Source organism: Mauremys mutica, chromosome 1, assembly GCF_020497125.1.
Source record: "Mauremys mutica isolate MM-2020 ecotype Southern chromosome 1, ASM2049712v1, whole genome shotgun sequence".
Lineage (NCBI taxonomy): Eukaryota > Metazoa > Chordata > Testudines > Geoemydidae > Mauremys > Mauremys mutica.
In genome coordinates, this window is record NC_059072.1 from 19,448,433 (window position 1) to 19,470,599 (window position 22,167).

General features: G+C 40.7%; 1 protein-coding gene across 1 annotated transcript in view; it reads right to left on the reverse strand.

Moving 5' to 3' along the window:
* The window catches only part of SEMA3A (semaphorin 3A), a 304,533-nt gene that overhangs the window by 209,478 nt on the left and 72,888 nt on the right, over window positions 1-22,167 (reverse strand). The window contains exon 3 of the mRNA XM_045001962.1: window positions 2,667-2,871. Coding sequence (XP_044857897.1) covers window positions 2,667-2,871 — 205 coding nt within the window. The remainder of the gene's footprint in view (window positions 1-2,666; window positions 2,872-22,167) is intronic.

Genomic DNA, 22,167 nt, shown 5'->3' on the forward strand with positions numbered 1-22,167 from the left:
ATGTTCTCATTCATTTCACAGTTTATTTTATTAAACTGCCAGGCTCTCTATGCAGAAATAGAACTGCTAGGTAATTGGAGGAGTGGGGTGTTATTTTTCCTAATTGCTAGTAGTTTTAATACCCATTAGTCCCACTGGTAAGAAAATGGTCTATGGTATCTTCACATGAGATCCACACTGATATGTAATATATTCTTTCATTGCCCACAAAGTATATTTTCACTATGCACAGCTCTTAAAGCAGCATACTCACAAAGCACTGTGCCTATTTATCCACACGACATTTTATCAGAAGGATAATTAGCCATCTGAAAAACACCAGCTGATAAGTCTTACTTTTCTCTATTTTATAATAACTAGAAACGTATGGGTCCATCCTGCAACATGCTGAACACGTTGGCCTCAATCCAGCAGAACTCTTAAGCGTGTGTTCAACTGTAAGCATGTTAGTAGACCCAGGCAGTCAGCAGGACTACCCAAATGTTTAAAGTTAAGCACAGGCGTAAGTGTTTTGGTAGACTCGCCTAATGTGCTCAGCACCTTGCAGGATAGAGCTCTTATTTCTCACATGCTTAAAATTAAGCACGCCCTTAAGTGTTTTGTAGGATTGGAGTTAGAGTACTCATTGTCTTGCGATCATTTCATTTTTACAGCTTGTTCAGTCAATTACACAAACAGCACCAAGGAGTCTATCAGTTTCCTGAGATACTGTTGTGAAAAACTTTGCCCTAGAAGCTGGTGTTTATTAAATAAAAAACTGTGAGAATTAGATTCTTGCTCCCAACAGAAGCAGAAGTTAAAAACAACCAGCCAGCAGAATAATCAAGTGTTGTAAAGCTGCTTATATGTTTGGATATCATATCAATGTATACAAACTATGGGCCAGATTCTGCCACTCTTCCTCAAACCAAAGTATCTCTTTATTACACAGCTAGTCCCACTGATTTCAATGAGAAGTTTCAGCGTAAGTATGAGTGGCAGAATTGAGCCCTCAATAAACTTTAATGGGGTGAAAAATAGCAAACAATTATTAATTAACCATTAAACACTTCAATGGAGCACTTTTAAGCAACACTTGAAGTTAAACTATATAATAATTTAATTGCATTTTACAGTAGGGTCATTAAAGTTTGGAAGTTAGATCACAAATAATTAAAGTGGTATTTAAAGAGTTTTATAACATGGCACATGCATCAGGTTGTCTTTCAGATTAAATTATTTAAAATAACCAATCTGTATTTATTAAATATAAAATAATTTTTTCACAAAATGACACATTTTGAGAACCATGAAGCGTTCTTTTCATATATAAAGCGGTGCTTACACACATGCACGTTATTTTTAAAATATACACATTCATTTATTTCACAATGAAGTCAAAACACACCCAAGTTTTATAGGTGTTTAATTTTCTGATTTAAAGTGTGAAAATAACGACTGCCTGGAATCACGTAGGTGTTTTTTTCTTCAAACTTGTGCCACCAGAAAGACACATTCTGCCTCTTATGCAAAAAGTAGAGAACGTACTTCTCCTGGCATGAGATATATAGACTATACAGCAGACAGAGATTGACATCTATGACCAGAAACACACATGTTCACTTTTTTCCATTGTAGAAATGGTACATTTCTCCCCTCCACCACACACACACACACACACACTCTCTCTCTCTCTCTCTCTCTCACTTTGAACTGAAGCTACTTTCCTCCATCTCCCTGCCATAAATCATCTGGGATTATAAGAAGTCAACTTTTAGAGGTGAAAACCTCTTTTAGTAATAATAATACCTAGCTCTTACAGTTTAATTTTCTGTCCCATTTGTATACTGTCCAGCTTTTATTTTTTTCTCCCTACAATGTACATATACAGAATCTTTAATGAAATGTCCTGCAATGATAATGGAGTCCTGACTTTTAATAATAGCAATAATTTTACTAAAGTTAATTACTGACAATGCATTGTGTCTAATGCCATCCAATTTCCAAAGGTAAGTGTAATATCATGGTTATCTTCCCTAAATAACACATTCTCTGTAAGGATTTCTGAAATATACTCAAAGTACGTATGATACAATTTCATTTAAGAAAAACAAATTGCATTGCATTGAAGATCCACATACAATATTTCTAGTACATTATCCCTTTTTCTGGAGCTGATCTGTTCCTTTCAGTTTATACTTTCTTGGCAAACCCACCATCTACTGCTTATGTGAGGCATCTGATTGTCAGATCTGTACAAACTGAATATTCATGACTGAGATTTAACCACTTCATGCATAAAAAAACCCAACATAAATCTCCCTCTTTTCCATCGTGTTTGAACTAGATAAATACTCTGTTGCAGCTGTACAACATGCCCAGAGCAGCACAAAGATTAATTGGGTGGTCAAAGATGTCTAATCATTTTTAAGGAGTAAAGTCCTATGAAATAATTCAATATTCTTACAAAAATCAGCATATTCTAGAATCTTTGTCTGCAAATGTAACTAACTCTTCTTTGTCTGCATTTAAACTGAGTAGTATTGAACATAAAATGGGTTTTTAAGTGTTTGAAAATATTTTCTATAACACAAATCTCCAATTCAGTTATAAGGAAAAGCAGGAAAAATAGGAACAGATCCTAGAAAAAGAGAGAGAGAGGAAATAAAAGACAAGAACAGATTTACCTTTATAGGATAATCTGAGTCTTGGCACGTTATTCTTCACATGCTGGCAGTTCACTCTTTCTGCTAGTAATACTCCCAAGAAAAGCAGTGCGATCCTATTCAGCCAGCTCATGCTGCAGACGATACTGTAGGGTCCTTGTATACTGGAGTCTCGGTGCCCTCGGTCCTGCAGGGTACAGCCGCAGAACTTCAAACAATCTAGAAACTGGAGGTAACAGGTGATTGCGGTCAGTTTCATTCATAAACGCAGAACAATCAAGACCTCGTGGCCAGGCTATAGAACATCTCTCCTTCTTCTGCCACAGTCGGTGGAGCAGGGGAAACTTCAAGCCCCTTCCAGTACACACCCGGGCACAAAAATTGAGCCAGGCAGTGGATAATGAGGCACAACTGTTGTGGGGAAGGGGGGGAAAATAACAAGGGCTGCTGCAGCAGAGGCGCTGAAGGAGCTGTGCCTTTTATCTACGCTCTTCTGATAGCCAGTGCCACGAGCTAATCCTGCTCCCTGCTTCAGTGCAAGCAAGAATGAAAGGGAACCAGAGAGGCACAGCGAGCAGCACTGACTTTTCCTGCGCACATGTAGCGGGAGATGACACAGGATCCCGCAGACAGGTTTTTCCCAACACGCTCTTACCCTCGCTGACAATGGGAGACGAGAAAAGCACAACCCACTCCCCTTCCCCTGCTGTCACACAACACATGCAAAAAACAGCTAGGCAGAGATTAGAGGAGGGGAGAGGAACCTCCACCAAGCTCGCGAAAGGCACGGAGCTCTACATTCACCTCCAAAGGCACGAGCGATTTTATAGCCAGCTGGGGATTTGATTTGATTTGATTTGATTTTACTATGTTGAATAAAAAAATAAACCCTGCAAAAAACAAACCCTGAATAGTGCCACCCACATAAAGAACATCTCCTGCCCATAGTGTAATCCTGTGTGACTTGCTCTCAGTGAACAAGTAAGGGAGACTTCCATCAACATAACTTTACCACTGAAGCTTTTAAAGCCTTGTTAGGAAAAGTTCCTTTACCCTCCCCCCCACCCCAATCCAGCAAAAGAAATTCCTAGTAAAGCTCACTTCAACAGTCAGTTCAAGACATGTATAGGTCCAGCGGGGCTTGTAAATTATACTGGGAGATTCTCCAAAGGATTCTTATAAATTTAAGGTGTCCACAACCTTCCAATTGCTTGGACACTTTGGTATTATTTTATGGGAGGGGGGTTGTTTGTTTGTTTGTTTAATAATTGGGTGAAACTCATTAATGAGGTTGGGATTTTTTCCCCCTCTTATCATAAAGGGTGAAGGAAGACTGCAGGAAGACCCCAATGTCTGCTAAGTGTTAAGGAAAACTTTAAATACAAACACAAACCTGCCCCCCACACACTCCTTTTTCAGTGCTTGAAGGATTACCAGTCTTCCAGCCGTGCAGAATCGTCAGACATTCAAGTAAGCAGAGGAAGTCAACCTTTACTAAAACAAGCGTGTTGTCCAAGCAGTTTAGTATTTCCATCTATTTTGTTTTAAACTTTTCCAGAATGAAAAGATTGACAGATATTTTAGGACAGTAGAAGCTAAGGGTCAAATTATGACTCTCTTACTCACATTGGTGAATAACTAGTCATATAAATAGTGTCAGGAAAGTCAGTGTAAAAGCATCATAATCTGGCCCCAATAGAATACAACAGCAGTTTTTTACACCTACACACAGGTACAAATTCACTCTTTAGGATATAAGGTTTACTCTATTCTGAGCTTCAAACAGAAGTACATATTTGAAAAGCTGCAGATGGGTTTTATTCTAATTAAAAATGTAAACACTTTAAAAAAAGGGGGGAGGAGGCTTAATACTGTTGTAAACTAGACCTAAACATTCTGTCAACACTGGTTTCATTGCTTAACATTTGCCAAGGGGAAAAAAAGGGGTTTTTTTTCCCATCCCTCTTTAACAAATTCTTCTTCATCCTGAGTTTAATTTCTTAATCCAAGGGCATTGTATCTGCCAGATTCAGCAATTCTACTGATCAGCAGCATTGTAAAGAAAATAAAATCCAAAAATAATGTTGATTTTGGTCATTCCCACACTTGTTATCCTGAGCATTTTCATGCTCCGGGCAGTGGATTAAAGCTCCAAAATGACAAGAGACGCCTGTCTGTTTTCCATGGATTACTTACTACAGACATTCACTCTGCAGAGGAATTCATGTCACTTCGAGATTATTTGGAGAATTGGCCTAATGAATTATCCTTTTGTGTAGAGCAAACAATAAGAAACAAAACACAAAAGATGCACCATATTCAGGACTTTATAAAAGCACATCATTTTACAATGATGTTGTTACATTCAATTTACTGCTAGTTGGATAAAAGAGATCTAGCTCCTTTTTTTCTCATAAGTATAAGAGAATAAGTAGCTAAAAATGAATCTTTACACACACACATATATATATATATAGAGAGAGAGAGAGAGAGAGAATCACTCTGGGCTATTTTCCAGGAAATGAAATAAATAAATCATTGTTTCTGACCAATATTGCACAAAAAATATGGATTGCATACCATGAGTAGTAAAGCTATTTAAGTCTTCATTTTGAGAAAGAAAACACAGACATGAGCCACAAGGGTATGAGAAACTTTCTCTCTTTTTGCCCCCCAGGCAGGGGCCACTCATAATCACAGTCCCCATGCTTTCCAAGGGGACATGCCAACTGAGATAGCAGGGTTTAGCTATCCTTAAGAGTGAGATTTACAACCCCAAAGAGTGAGATTCAAGGCCAGAGAGTGGTATGGTGGGTCATTGCTCAAAAAAGGGACTCTCATCTTTGGCCCTTGGTGACATCCAATAGTCCAGGTTTTTAATCCAACCAGCACTTAATCATTTGTTTTAAAATGTGCACTGCTTAATATTGCATATGAAACACTTAAATGTCCTAATTCATATTGAAGTCTAAGGCTCGTGAGAATTCTATATGCAATGGAAACCAGTGGATTTTAATAAAAAATAATTATTTGCTGGTTGGAACAAAAACCTGGATGATTGGAGAACCCCGAGGACATGAATTTGTCCAGTGTGATTTAAATTTTGAACTGTATTTTGCAGAACCCGAAAACTTTCGATCAAGTCCTGCCTGGTTCTGGGGGGAACTCATACTTTTTTGAACATCAAGTATTCATACACACACACACCCTTCTCCCCCCACATAGCCTCCTTTCTCCTTTTGCACATGTATAGAACATGGGCCTGTTGTCTCCATGCTTACCACAGTACACAAATTTGGAAAGCCACTCTCCAAGCTGTAAGCCCTCTTCCTGAGGTCTCTTTCAGTGCCTGAGTAAAAATAATTGACACCTGTATATAGTTACTCAAAATGAGTGAGATAAGCCTAGGAATGTGTGTGTGTGGGGGGGTGAGATAGCATGCTAATGAGTGACTCTCACACCAGTGACTGAGATTTGACATGTCTCTGCCAACCCAAGAAGACGGGAAGAAATAGAAGGTGAGCCCATGGTCCTGCCCCCTGCTCTGCGCCAATAAGCAATGCTGGCCAGCCAATCAACAGAGTAGATACTGCTCACCTCCTCTAAAGAGTAGGGCAATGGCTACATTTCCCCAGTTTTCAGGAGGCTTTGTGTCTCAAAGAAGCCCAATGCCACATATTGCTTCTGCTGGCCCACGGTGACTCTACACAGTCTCCCACAAAGGACTTTGCTTAGTAGGCATGAGCTGACCTATTCTTTTAAAGCAAGTCCCAGCAATGCAAAGTCTTATAATTCAGGGTTTTCAACAACTTACTTTCAAATTACAATTGATTCTTCTTTCCCCTTCCCCCATCAACATATCCATCTGCAAACAATCCTAATTGATTGTTTTATAGATGGTGAGACCAGTTCAGAGAAAATAAAATCCAGTTCAAATCTTCATCCATTCCTCCTTCTCCCAATGAAGTAAAGGAGAATTTTGTCATTGAACGTGAGGATTATGACATTGCTATTGGATGTGCTGTATAACCACTCCAGTTCAAGAAAAACAGCATTTCTTATACATTCTGTTTCCTGTACTTGTTCCAGATTTTACACGTATCTGCCTTATCTTCCATAGTAACATGCATGCCTGGCTAGAATATGGCATCTCAAGCTCTGTGGTTATACTTCTCAAAAGCCAGATAGGTGTAGTGGGTTCTGTTTAGCATTTCTGGCCTCCTGCTGTGTGGCATTATGAATCAATGTTCTTTATACAGCCTCTCACCATATGCAGTAATTTCACCTCAATAGTCCCTATAAAAGTTTATGCTTGAAAGTGTCTGGGCTTTTCCCATTGGCTATCCATCTAGAATTACCCTCTCAAGCTTTTGTAAATTGGGCTCCTTTTGTGTTTCTCATTTATCGATGTTGTTACAGAAATGAGTCTTACTTGAGTCACATTTATTTCAAACTCTTCTTGCTGCTGTTCCTTGCTTTTAGTACTTACAGGAGCTCCTGAAAGCTGTGCTGCTGTACAAAGCTCTCTCTCAGCTCCGTATTTCACCTTTTCAAATGCACTTTTGCATTGTCATGATCATTTTGTGCTACTTAGGTGCTACTTTACTTAGCTATGTTAACATTCCTATGAACCTCTGTAAGTCCTACTTCTTTTGGGGGGTCCTTACCCAGTTGTCTCCACCTTTCCTTCGCATTTGTCACTGAGAACTTGTCCTCTATAATTAATTTTGCTCAGCTTGATCTGGCATTTTTTCCTAATTTGATTAAAAGTCCTATATTTTGGCAAAGATAAGACATCTACTTTGATCAGAAGCTTGAGGATTTTTGTTTTTGTTTTCTGCTTTAAAGGGTATTCTCTAGTTCAACCAAATTACTAACTATGTCACACAGGAGATCAGCCTAGGTGATCATAGTGATTCCTTCTGGCCTTATAATCAATTAATCTAAACTGCAGAATTTTATGTTGTCATCCCTTGTAGTGTTGATCATTGTCACCCTAAATCAACAATTACTTCCATCCAGATCCTAAAAGGATCTAAGTCTCAATGCTGTGGTACATTTTAAGTACCCAGGCAATCAAAAAGAGAGGTTATTAATACATGTACAGGATAATTCCAGTTCTCTGAATTCCCTTTATCCAAAAATCCTAGTTAGTCAAATTCACAGTGTGTCCCCCATGTAGCCCTGTGCTACTTACACTTCTGTGTATCTGAATTTCAAGTTATCTGAAACTTTCGGATGTCCCCCAGATCATTTGGATAAATAGGTGTGTACTATACCTACACAAAAGGGAGCTGAAAGGGTAGAGTTGCACTTTAGCAGGCTGGATTTTCCAAAATCCTTGGCTTGCATCCAAATTTGAAAACACTCTTGCATTTTGAAGGCTAGACAAGATGCCCGCAATGCTGTCTTGGCATGTCTTTGGCAGCCTTATTCAAATCTTTTGGATCTATACAAAAGCTTAACTTTTTTGGTATTATTATATGTGGCCATACTGTTAACCAACTCGGTTAGTATCTGTATTCTCTCAATAACACTGAAACTCACCATCCTGTCATATTCATCTTTTACTTTATTTCTCTGGGCTATTGGGGTTATATATGATGCAGGTATTTTTGGCAGCACACTGGGATCTATATCAATGGGATGTGTTTTATTCACAATGCATTCAGGTCAGTTAAACACCTCATCACATTATTTAAAAATATTCTCTGCATCCTGTTCTGTAGACAGACTATACACTCATGTGATCAGCTGCATTCAGACTGCTCTTCAAACCTAAGCAAACCTGTTCCACTATTTCCGATTCTATGGCGTGGGGGTCCATCATCATAGACACCTGAGCATGTAGCTTTGCCACATGTAATAAAAGTGGGACCCAAAGGCATGCTGGTAAGAAACTGATCTTTATAGCCTAGCCCCAATCACATGGCATGTGCCATGGACACAAAAGGTTTATACCCCTGTCATATCGGATGGGTCATTAGCTACGGTTTCGAATGGATGCTGGAATAAGCTGCGGGGTGCTCTTCCAAACTGCATCAAATCTCTTAACTTTCAATTGCAGCTACTTCAGTCCCCCTGGTTGGTTAAGGGTATTGACTGATATACCTCAGCTGCAGAAATATTGGCAAAGAGGAGGAGAGAGGGAGGACAAATGTGAGAGTCAATTTACTACTTCTTCACAGCAAAGCAGACATCAAGAAAATCAAGACAGAACAAAATAATACAACTGACTCCTAAATCCTGACCCAGCCCCACAACAAGCCCTAAGAAGCTAAGCTGTGCCCAAGGGACTCTTTGGAGCAGAAAGGTATCCTCCCAAATACCAAGCCACAGAACAACTGATCCCCCATTGCCCTAATCCACAAGGATTAGACAAATGGCTTGAAATGTTAAATGATCCACCAATCCTGTTCTTGATCCTTTCCTAGCTGACTTCTGCCCCAGATGCTAAGACTCAGGCCACTGGAATGTACATGAAGACGCTATAGAGGTGGGCTCTTTAGCACTCATATCTATCCATCTTATTCCATTGCCCTGATTACCATATTGTCAGAGCACCAATCTTTAAAACATGTATACTCACAACACCCCTGTGTGGTAGGTAAGTGCTTTTATCCCCATTTTACAGAAGGGAAACTGAAGCCCAGAGAGACAAAGGTATTTAGAGACCTAAAAAGTTACATATATGTGCCTAGTGGGCTTTTCAAAAATGCTTCAGGGCTACCTGCATCATTAGGCAGCTAAATAACTTTAAAAATCTAGTCAGAAGTGACTTGCTCAAGATCACACAGGAAGTCTGTAGAAGGGCGGAGAATTGATCCTGAGTCTCTCCAGTACCAGGCTAGCAAGTTAAGCACTGGACTAGCTTTCCTCATAGAGCATGAGCTCCCAATCAGGCCTAGAAAGCCATCTACTCTATGCAGCTGACCCTCACCAGTTCTACTATGTCTGGGACCCATCATGGCCCTATGACAATTTTCTTAGTAACCTCTATTGATGAGTGTCAAACACTTGAAAGAAATTAGCACCATTTTCCATGGCACTCATTCATCATTGGGCTTTTAAAAAGCCTGGGTGCATTGCACTTGAGTCATGTGTAAAAACCACAGAGTCCCTATGCAACATCTGCTATAATCATTGTTCTTTCCTGTTATTTTTTTCCCTACTGAATGGTTCATTAGTAGTATATGACAAAGACATCGGAGCAACAACATTAGAACAACTGCTTGTCATTGCCACACATTGGTCCTAGCTGATTTCCCATCCTGGAAAAGTCTTTTTAATGAGGCTTTCCTTGTACAGGGAATGGGAAGCCTGATTCTGTTAAATAGAGTGTGTGGGTGCAAACATTCTTTGCAAGATCAAAAGACATCACACAAAATGTAGGAGCTATATCATTGGTGCATGTTTATTTGAGACGAAAAACTGATGGCTATTTAATCACTACTGAGATACTCCATGGAAACTGGGGGTGGTAGGTAAACTGTGATAGATCAGGAAAACTCAGCTGAACTTTCAATAATTTGACCTCTGTGAACGCTTTTAGTGGCAGCAATATGTAAAGTGTGTGTGTCGGAAGGGAGAGATGTGGGCCAGGGGTGGGAGGGAAGGCAAAGGAAAACAAACTCTAAGAAAGCATTAACTCTCTCTCGGATGAATGGAGATTTCAGAAAGGAGGGTAGGGGAAGAGAGTACATCATATCCCTCCTCTACGCTGAACATGAAACTATTTAAGAAGGGCTCACTGTATATTATTTTCCTGTGTGTTCCTGTGACATCATTCTGATGATATTTGAAGCAGGTAAACAGACACAGGAAAGACAGGCTCTTTTTGTCTTTGGTGGAAAATGTTCAATTCCAAGGCAAAGTTAGATGGAGCGGGACCAATTTAGTCACCAAACTCTTGGTTGTAAAAATTTAAGGATGGGTTAGACACATGAACATCCCAGGAATTCTTGAGGAAAAACTAAAAATCCAGCTTGGTTTCTATTCCTCAGGCGTTCTAAAAATCATCAGTGGATGCACAATAATTTGATGTGTTTATTTTTGTGTGTGTACAGATAGAAAGAAAGTGACTCAGTTGTCTCCTGTGCTGAAATCTGATCTGTGCAGGAGGTGGCAGAGTGGAGGGAAAGGCATCAGGGAACAAGTTATATCTCCCTGATTCTCATGGTGTATTTTCGTTGACCCTGGCATGAGTTAGAGCAGCTAGGGGGCTATGGTCACTACAGGACCATATGTCAGTTGAGCATCAGCAGTGCACAGATGCATTCCCACTCCTTCAGCATGTCCCTGTCTCACCTCCTCTACCAGAATGGGAAGAATAGCCAGTGAAGGAGCTGGTAATGCCACTTTATGCCAGCTGAGCTGGGGGGAATTCTCATCTGGCCATTTTGAACCAGAATCCACCATTTAGTAAGTGGCCAGAACAGGAAGAGAAAAATCTGGACCAATATATACTCTATAGAACCAGATCCTCAGCTCAGTTAAATCGGTGTAACTCCATTAAATGCAATGGTGTTACACCAGCTTATATTAGCAGAGGATTGGGCACACACACATTGTATAACATAAGATTATTTTTTATCATAATCAGCCTCTTAAGTCCATCATTTTTCCCCAGCATTTCAGAATATGTTACTGATGGATGGATCCCTTGTTTTTTTCTTCACAGTGTAAAGCTTATGAGCATCCTAGAGTTACTTCACGGAACCCTCTCCCAAATTACTAAAGTATTCTGGAAAGCTCTATGTATTTTCCTTTTAAATGTCAATACCTGTCTGCAGCATTTTTTTCTTACATGTTTATCTCCATCTTCAAGTGAAACGGAACAAGAATATGTTTGCAAGAGACAAAAATTCCATTGTATATACTGATCAGTACAGACTAAGCAGTGAGGGGGAAAAATGAGGCCTCTGTTGAATACAAATGAAGGTGGCAGGTTGGTTTGTGAGTAATTGCGTTTTGAAGCTACTAGTCATTTGCTTTCAGCAACCAGCAACCTTGCCCCACTCCCAATCCAAAGGAGGAGGGGCGGGGGAAGGGGAGACCATGAAAAACAGGGTGACTCCTGGAAAGTTATTTTACATCAGGCCCTAGACAAAGCTGATACATATGAGCCCTGTCTTTATCAATCTAAAAGGATGTTTTACTTTAGACATAACTTTACTGAAGCTTAATTTCATTCTAAACAGTTCCTTTAACTATTGTTAAAGAGCCTTGAAACAACGTGCTTTACATGGTTAACAATAGGAAACAGTGTGCTGAAGCCCAGTATTAGTCTCCTTAAAGGGTTTGTTATGATGGCAAAACCAATTGTTTCAAGAGCTCCAGTGTGCCCAGACGGTCTGTATTGTGTATCAGCAAAGGAGGCTTTCAAAATACATTGGGAAAATTGGAGGGAGAAGAAAGAAACAAACAACCCACCAACTCAAACTTCAAACAAAACTTGCTCTCCGTTATTTTCCCCAAATGTGGAATGATATACGACATCTCTATTTGGAGGGGAAGAAGTGTGTTTAGGGTAAACAGATAGAAAGTGTGAAATATCGGGACAGGAGGTGGGGGGTAATAGGCGCCTATATAAGAAAAAGCCCTGAATATCGGGACATGTGGTCACCCTAAGTGTGTTCTATTTCATAGCAATGCCTTAGAGCCAAAATCTACTTTCAGTTCAGGGTGTAAGCTCAGGGCTATAGAAACTCAGTGCAGTTCCTCTGTATTTACACTGAGAGCAGAATGCGGTCTTTGCGAAAGCAGCTGTCACCTTATGGAAAACTTTGAAAAATATCTTATTTGGAAACATGTGTTCTTCTGTGTCACATATTTCCCCGTCTTTCTCTTCCCTCATTCTTTCTTACTGAAGACAGTGCATTAAAACAGGATCTCCGTTGTTTCTTAAGAATTTATCTGCTTCTGCCACTTATTCCCCACCTGACATCATAATCCTCTGTTTGTGACATAATAATCATTTCCACAATGTCCAATTGTGATACCACAAGGAGGGTTTAAAATCTGATCCTAAAAATGCATTTTACTACGGTATCTTATATAATGTCATATCAACTTTCAATCCTGAGATATAATTTCAGCCAAGTGACATCAATTAAACTTTCATACATGGGAGTGATACACTTGAAATAACTCCCTAGAGATAATTCCCTCTGGATTTTACGGTTTTATGATTTGACCTTTCAGAAATGTTTCCACTCTCTACCTAATGCTTGCTTAGGTAAGTCACAGTGACATTGCCGGATTAGAAAATATAGCACAATCTAGTCAACCCAGTCCCCTACAGTCGTTAAAAGTCATAATGAGCAGAAGCCAAAGAAATATAACAAATGTCTCAGGCATTGTTCAGCAAAATTCAGATATCATAGTGATAAACACAGTATAGGAATCTAAACAAAATAACATCTCTCCCTGCAGGTGCTTGGTAGAAGCATCTTTATAGGATGCCCAGTCTGAACTCACAAAACCTCATACTGATTCAAGAGACAATTTTGTCCCTTATTGCTGCCCTGAAACTCAGTAATTTAGTCTTTCACTTTAACCGGCATTGTCAGACTTCATTGGGATTACTCCCATGGTCCAAATTAAGCACATGCTTTGCTGGATCAGGGCTTACCTGCCCCAAATAAATTGTTTGTTCTAGATAATTTACCCAAATCAATTCACAGTGACTGAAGGCTAGATTTGTTCTTCCTTAATTCACTTTGAACCTTGTTGAAAGACATTTTGGAGAAAGGCAAAAGTCAGGGAGAACAGTTTAACAAAAGCTGTACAGCTCCAACCTGTTCTTCTTGACAAACAGCGGCAAACCTCAGAAAAATGGCACCCTACTACTCAAATGAGATTCTAGTGACTCACGCAGCCAAACGTGAGACCAAGATTTCCAACCTTTCCCAGTTTACTGTACATGCTGTGGAAGGTTTTTAGATCATTAAGCCATGATTAGACCCCTAACGTATTTGATAACCATAACCAACATTAAACTCTGGATGGTTTTTAACAGGACTTCAACAAGTTTTACAGTTTAGTGAGTCTTTATGTTTCTGAGAAAATTATTTTCTAAGGCTATGTGTCACGCTTTCTATGGAACACCTCAAAACGCAGGTCAACAGGTGAAACATCTGAACTATTGTTATGGGAATACTTCCTGTTTGACTCATGAGAACTCTGAAGAAGTTAATTTTTCTCTTGGTAGAATGTGTGACTGCAACAGCTTCATCTGGATTTTCCAGATTCAAAAATGTATTACTTACAAAAAGAAACTCCTCTGTACTGTCCTCTCACCAAACCCCATGTGCTTAGAAGATGATTCTCTTGTAGCATACAATAGATCCCTGATGACATAAATTGGCGTATAGCCCATCTTCCTTTTGCAAAACTATTTCTTTTCTAATACTGAATATTGCATGGCACTCTCCAGTAATATTACATGACAAAGCTGATTACATGACCAACCACCACAGTATGAATAAGGTTATCCTTTCTGTTTGCCACACAATGCCATATCATGGAAATGAATCCTAGATTTATTGGCTGCAAATTATTGTATATGTGAAACAGATTAGTCAGATAAAGAGCATATCTTTATGGCTTTCCGAGCATCTCCTCTAGAAACAGCTTGAAAATACAAAACCTATTTCACTAATCTTTTCTGGTACTTTATATTTGCAACAGCCATCTCCCAAAGATCTATATTTTCCTATGGTCCCATTCTCAAGCATTGTGAAACAAATCTTTTAAAAAATCAGTTCAGTGAAGGATCACTCAACATTTTCTTTACATAACATAGTGCTCAGCTATTGAAGGGGCAAGGGTCAAGTCTGCCAGTTTTTCCTATTATAAAAATAAGGTCTAGACTATAAAAATATGTTACATTCTTCTTAAGATCGAGGTGCTCACATGAAAATTAAGAACCTTCTACTGAAATGTAGAGAAGGATTAAGTTATGTCTAACAAGTGGCAGGAAATAGCACTTTAGATATCAAATAGTGACTGAATGATTTGCTAACACAGCAGATATAACAAATGTTCTTTGCCTAACCCATTTTCAAGAGTATTTTTATTAAAAATAACATGATTGAGCACATTGCTCTGCGCACAATGAATATATGTTTCAATGTTTATATCAAAGCAATTACATTGTGTTGTTTTAAAGCATTAGACATGGGTCTGTAATTGCCACATTTTCTCTACTGTCATTTTGAAGTCTGGAAACTAAAAAGTACCCTGTTAGCTTTCTGTGTAGGCAATTTCATCTTTAGCCATTTAACCTTTTGATTTTTTCTCCATCTGACTAGATGACGAGTTATAAATGTCTGCAATATATTTTTCCTGGAATTATGGCGCAATCAAAGAGGGGTTTGGAGTCCAAGGCTGGCAGTACTGCCAAATGGTGATACTCTGGAGTCTGCCGTCCAGTGGCAAGAGTCAGCAGCCGGATAGCTGGATTGCCAAGTAGCTGGATTCAGTGGCCGTGTCACTCAGTGTGAAAGTCAGTGGCCACTTTGTCTAGCAGTGGGATTCTGTGGCTGTATCACTCAGCAGCAGGAGTCAGTGGATGCCTTGTCTAGAGGTCGGATTCAACGGCTGTGCTTCCCAGTGATGAGAGTCAGTGGCCAAAGATAGGGGAACCCGGGCCCTCCCTGGTCCACTAGGTACCAGCACATGGCCCAAAGAAACAATCATTCAAATTGCATGGTGATGGTTGCCCCTAGGCTTGCTCCATGGGCCACTTCCAACCTTGGCTTCAGATGCTCTGTTGGTGTCACTGGTCTGTCTTGGGGTCCCCCCTGGAGTTCTTTTGGGCCATTCTCTGGAAGGTGTCCCTCTGTCTGTGCCGGTTCGGTGTCCTTGTGTTCTGCAGCTGAAGGGTCTGTGGCAACTTGACCATAAGGCCTGATCCTAGCCTTTTGGAGCCTCCACAGCTTGTCTGCAGAAGGCTGTAGCACTCAACTGCTCTTCTGCTTGGCCAGTCCAGACTGAGCTGAATTGCTCCCTTTTGAACCTTCCCTCCACTGGGTGCATGCCCAGCAGGAGTGAGGGGGTGCGGCTTCCTGTGTCCAGAGCAACTCCTTAAACCTTGCCTCACCAGTGTGGGGTTGGTACACTCCATCACAGGCACCTTTGTACCTCCTCCTTTCCAACAGTATGTACAAAGAAAGCCAGACTGGCAGTGGCATTATATATCAGAGGGGTAGCTGTGTTAGTCTGGATCTGTAAAAGCAGCAACGAGTCCTGTGGCACCTTATAGACTAACAGACGTTTTGAAGCATGAGCTTTCGTGGGTGAATACCCACTTCGTCGGATGCATGTAGTGGAAATTTCCAGGGGCAGGTATATATATGCAAGCAAGAAGCAGGCTAGCTAACGAGGTTAGCTCAATCAGGGAGGATGAGGCCCTGTTCTAGCAGCTGAGGTGTGAAAACCAAGGGAGGAGAAACTGGTTTTGTAGTTGGCAAGCCATTCACAATCTTTGTTTAATCCCGAGTTGATGGTGGCAAATTTGCAGATGAACTAAAGTTCAGCGGTTTCTCTTTGAAGTCTGGTCCTGACATTATTACATACATAGTACCATAGATGTGCTTGGAATGTGACAGAACAGATAAAGATGGGTTCCCTGTCCAGTTAAGTTAATAAACCTAAGCCACAGTTAACAATTTGATGCAAATAGTTCCACTGACTCTTGAAATCTGTCCCACAATGGACTTTACAATGCACACCTGGTACAGTGGATCCTGGGCCAAGATTTACTTAAATGACTAGTGATTAGGGGTGCCTGAGACACCTTAAAGGTTCCTGATTTTCAGAGGATGAGTGCTTGACAGAGACCTGGAAGGTGTCTCAAGTTGTGTACACAAAAACTGAACTACCCAAAATCATCAGTGACTTTGGAAATCTCACACTCTGATCTTTATACAGAACAGATCTTATATATAAAGGGTTATTAGTGGTGGTGCAAGTGAAAAGGGAATCTATTTTAAAGTTTGTGCTTGTGGTCCCCTGCTTCCCACTTGACAACAAAGTAGGTGGTCTTTATTCCCTCACCTGAGATAGTTGAGAAAAAAAATTCTCAGGCTCTTTTGTCTCTTCTAAGAAGACTTTGTCTTCATGTATACGTGGTTGGGTAGGAATACCAATGATGTATTGAAACAATCTGGTCAGCAGTGCTTTGGTAACTGGATACAGAGATTTTCTCCTCTGCAGAAAGTTATTAACATCAGAGGGCTGTTCAGCAAGCTATCGGAAATGAATTAGTGGTCTCGGTCCTTTTCCAAAGGGACAGGTGTGCATATCACAAAAGCAATGACAACTGGCACTAATGCTTTCTCTTCGACGTCTCAGCAGAGGAACCAAGTGCTCTGAACTCTTTGCTCACTTTGAGAGGAGGTCCATGAAGCACTGATGGGGCAACACGGTGTACCTGCACTACCACATCTACTTAACCTTCATTTTTAAGGCTGTCAGTCAGGCCTCTTTTGTGACTGCTGGCTTGTGTTTTGTTTTGTTTTTTTAAAAAGAACTAAAACAATCTGGTGTTTTTACTTGGCCTCAATCTCAGTCAGAAAAAAAGACCCTATACCTGAAGATTGTTATAATTGTTAGTATTTAAGTAGCACCTCACAGCCCTTGCTGACAGCAGGACCTCATTACGCTATACATACAAGTAAAGAGAGAGCATCTTCTCTGAAGAGAACTTATAGTTTAAATAGGCAAAGGGTAACGGGGAAAGAGAGGCAGAGAGAAATGAAGTAACTCTTCCAAATTCATGACAGTGGCAGTGCCTGGAACTGAATCCTGTCAAAGCACATTATCCATTAAACCACACGGTGTCTCTAAGAGAATAAAACGTAGTCAGGTAAGAGTATAATCTCAACATATAATAATGTCCCTGATGATAATGTTGTTTTTCATACTGCAGCAGTGTAGACAATTTATATTTTATTGGCTAACCTACTACTTTGCAGACAACTTTAAAGCGTACACCATGCAATACTGTATACTCTACTTCTATCTCTCAAGTGCCCAGCTTATCCAGGGAAGACCTGATAGCAGATATCTATAGTCTGTATGACAGCAAATGGAGGGCTTTGAACTCCTTTGCTTTCACAAGATAAATAACTTTAAGAGACATGGTTAATGGCATACTTACTTTCTGCACAAGTGGAAGAGTTGGCTGTGATCCACTTCCGAATCTGAATTTTTACTACCACAGTACTGATAAAAGCTGTTTTCAGGAACCAAGCAAATTGCGTTAGGGAGAACAGCAGGTTTCTCACCACTTCACTGCACTCAGGAGTCAGCAGAATGCAGTAATTTCATCTGAGGGATTCATGTTAGTAGGACACCAGACAACAAGGGAAAACTATACGTTATTTACATGTAAACAATAATGTCAGCAGTGGCAGTTGTACAGAACAGGTTAATATCTCCCTGCTGATAAGAAAATAGCTCAAGATTCAGGCAACAGAACGTTTGATGGAATTGGTAATGGGATACAGAGCCTTTCACCTCTAGATCACTGGATGAATGATAAGTAAATGGTTAGTGAAAGTCATTACCATCTGAAGTTCATTAAGTGGTCTATATGTGCTAGTGGCATCAGCCAAGTTTAGTGGAGAAGCGTCAGTACTTCAAAAAACACCCCCATATCATACTGGTTGGCAGACTCAGCAAAGAGGCCAAAAATTGAATGTGTACAGAAGCTAAACTATCCTGCATACCCAAAACATAGTCCATCCAGAAAAACATGGAAGCATATTGGAATGCCAGTCTGGGACAGCTTCTCTGCTGGGTCATTCTTCTTCTGTGGCTTACAAGAGGACTTTATTCTTCAAGCATTGTGACCTTGCATCTTTCATGAGGAATACATTTGCTTTTTTAAAAAATGGCTGTGTTTCTTTCTTAGTCTTTATTACAAATAATCATTAAACAGAAGTCAAGCTGTTCAATTTCATAGATGAAATATTTACCAGAGGAGGCTTATATGAGTTTGGAGTGTGGGGACAATCCACAGTCTAGGCCAAGGGAGGGGATGCAACCACCAAATCTTTGGGGAAGTGTGATTCTATTTTCCTAGGATGAGTTCATGTTCGATACAATTAAGAGTTGGACTGCAAATGATTCCAAACATAGACAATATGATCATCCCCACACTGCCTGAACCTGACCCCAACAGCCACTTGGGTTTAAAACTGAGACTATCCTATGCTAGTGACTCTGGGGGCTAGATTCACAAAGGAGGCTCAAGTGTTCCAGTGTCGAACTCCTAGGCACCCTGCCATCCACTGGAATTCACAGCCCTGAGGTAGGTGCCCATACTCTGCATCCATTGATCTAGTCCTCTGGGCACCTGACTGACAGGCTGGAAAGAGGGACTTATCTCCACTCAGGGTTCTCAGCTGTATCCCCGCTCCTGAAGTTAGGCACCTAAGACAAGTCAGCTCTTTCTCACAAAAAAAAACAGAGAGACACCCAAATGTAGCCATTAGCTCCATGAGTAGGGCATGTGGAATGTGGGAGACCTGTTTCTAATCCCGGCTGTACCTGATCTTAGGCAGACAATTGAACTGAGGTCTCTCACATCCTAAGTGAGTGCCCTAATCAGCAGACTGGGGTGGGTGGTGCTCTCCATCTTTTCTCTTGAAGCAGTTCCACTTTGCATACAGAATTATTCATTGGGCCAGAGAGAAAGAAAAAGGGACCAACTGGCTAGGGCATTCACCTAAGATGTGGGAGTGTCTTGTTCAAATACCTGGGACAAATCAGGCAGAACATGATGGGGTCTCCCACATCCCAGGTGAGTGCCCTAACCTCTGGGCTGTTGAGTGTTCTGGGGCAGGCACCCACATCAGCCAGCCCTCAAAATTCCTGACCTGCTTGCCCATGATTGTCTTTGTGCAGGTGAGGCATGTTCTAATATTGCCTATTGGATCAGGCCCTGAGGGTGAGAGAACACCTAGTTTGAGAATCCCATCAGGTCTTATGCATGAGAAAGGGCTCCAGGGAAGCTTGTTAGTTGTGGGGTGGTGTCTGGGCTAAGGTGGCTTTTCACATTCATGCTGGCATAAATTTGGGCTCCTATGGAGTTTTGGCACCCACAGGGTTAGGCTGCAGCTGAGTAGTGGTTGTGTGAACGTCAGTGGCACCTAATGTCAAGAGGCGGCTAGGCACCTAAATCTCTTTGTGAATCTAGTCCTTGGTCACTAATGTAATGTCCACATTGCTAACAAGGGTTCCAGGACAAATTAAATAGATACCACATTCAAAGAATCCATCCCGGTTGCCAATCTGAGCCCAATGAATGCTGGATTAAGATTTTTGGAGTTAGTTACTACAATGCGGATAGCCATGCAGTACAGATGTAAGGCTAAACTGTGTCTGGCTCCTGTACCTAAACCAGTCACACCCTAAAACTTAGAAGTGTATTACAAATTTTTAATTTAAACAGTGATATTCATATAACCTACATTTCTGAGAAGAAATGTGAGAGCAAAGATACTCTTGTAGATAAGGTACCCAGAAGACAGGCATTTCATTGCTAGCTCTGCCATAGACTGCCTGTGTGACCTTGGGTAAATCACAATCTCTCTGTGCCTTAGTTCAGTATTTCCCAACCGGTGTGCCCTCAGGCCCAAACAGATATGCTGATTTAAAAAACCAAACAAAAAAACAAACTACATGCAAGAACAATGGGGTGGGGTGGGAAAGCTGCCTTCTGATTGGCCATCTGCCTCAGTGACCCACCTCCTCCAGGGGTGGAGCAACCAACCAGAGTTCAATCTCCATCCCTTCCCCCCCTTTTCCTCCTGTGTAAGCAATGGGTGGGCTCCTCCATCCCTCCCCAACCCTCTAGCAGCTGCCAGCTGGGAGTGGGAGGAAGAGCCCCTGAAGCTCAAGATGTGCCAAAGCAGAGAAAATGTCAGGAATCACTGCCGCGTTTCCCATCTGTAAAATGGGGATAGTATTTCCTGTCTACTGCCTGTTGTCTCACTTGTCTATTTGGACTGTAAGCTCTTTGGGTCTGAGATGTCTCTTGGCATGTAGACAACACTCAGCACAATGGAGCACTATCTTTGGTTGAGGCCTCTAGACACTACTGAAATACAAATGAACACTAATAATTAATAATATATCTGTAATAATATAATCCAGGTTATGTGAGTAGGAAGTTCACCCAAAGTTTAACTTTGCAATACAAATGGATACCCTGCCCATTCTTTTGCTTGTTGCAGTTTTATCATTACCCTAGCAAGGGGAGATGTGACTGATTAGGAGGATGTGAACAAAGACAGAGTAAAGGGCTGATCTTGCTTTCATTTAAGTCATTGAGAGTAATGCAATAGACTTAAGCAAAAGCAGGATCAGGCCATAATGAGGAGCTGAGCAGTCCTAGAAGAAGACATGACATCATCAGACATCTCCAAAGTGGTGACATAAATCTTTTTATTGGACCATCAATAAAAAGAAAAAAAACAAAACCTTTCACTTCTAATTTTCAGAGATGGAGATTTCATTCTGACCTCCAGAAGGACTAATCCCTCAGCTTTCATGAGCAGTTTAAAAAAAAAAGTAAAAAGCCTCAGAAGTGTAGGGGCCGAAAAAACACATACAATATTGGAGCAAAGTAGGTCTGGAACAACTGTGAGTCAGTCTGAGCCAGCGCAGCAAGAGCTGATGGAAGTAGCTGAATAACAAATAGGTAAACTTCCAAAGCAGCAGTTTCTAATTTGGGTTCGCACACAGCATCACAGAAACATAGGTCAGTTGAATCCAACTGTCTGGACTCGAGTACAAAGATATAGATAGATTGCATTTTTCAATATAAACTTTTAACAAAAAACATCAGTATGTTTAGCTTGCCTGGCAGAAACATAATCAATGGCATCCGAATGTAAGAACACAAGAACGGCCAAACTGGGTCAGACCAATGGTGCATCTAGTCCAGTATTGTGTGTTCTGATAGTGGCTGGTGCCAGATGCTTCAGAGGGAATGAACAGAACTGCACAATTTATCAAGTGATCCATTCCCTGTCATCCAGTCCCAGCTTCCAGCTATCAGAGTTTTAGGGACACCCAGTGCCCGGGGATGTGTTCCTGATGATCTTGGCTAGTAGCCATTGATGGACCAAGCCTCCATGAACTTATCTAATTCTTTTTTGAACCCACTTATACGTTTGGCCTTTATGACATCCTCTGGCAACGAATTCCATAGATTGACTGTGTATTGTGTGAAGAAGTGCTTCCTTAGGTTTGTTTTAAACCTGTTGCCTATTGATTTCGTCGGATGATCCCTGGTTCGTGTGTTATGTAAAGGGGTAAATAGGACTTCCTTATTCACTTTCTCTACACTACTCATGATTTTATAGACCTCTATCATATCCCTGCTTAGCTGTCTCTTTTCTAAGATGAACACTCCCAGGCTTTTTAATCTCTTCCCATATGGAAGCTGTTTCATGCCCTTAATCATTTTTGTTGCCCTTCTCTGTACCTTTTCCAATTTTAATAT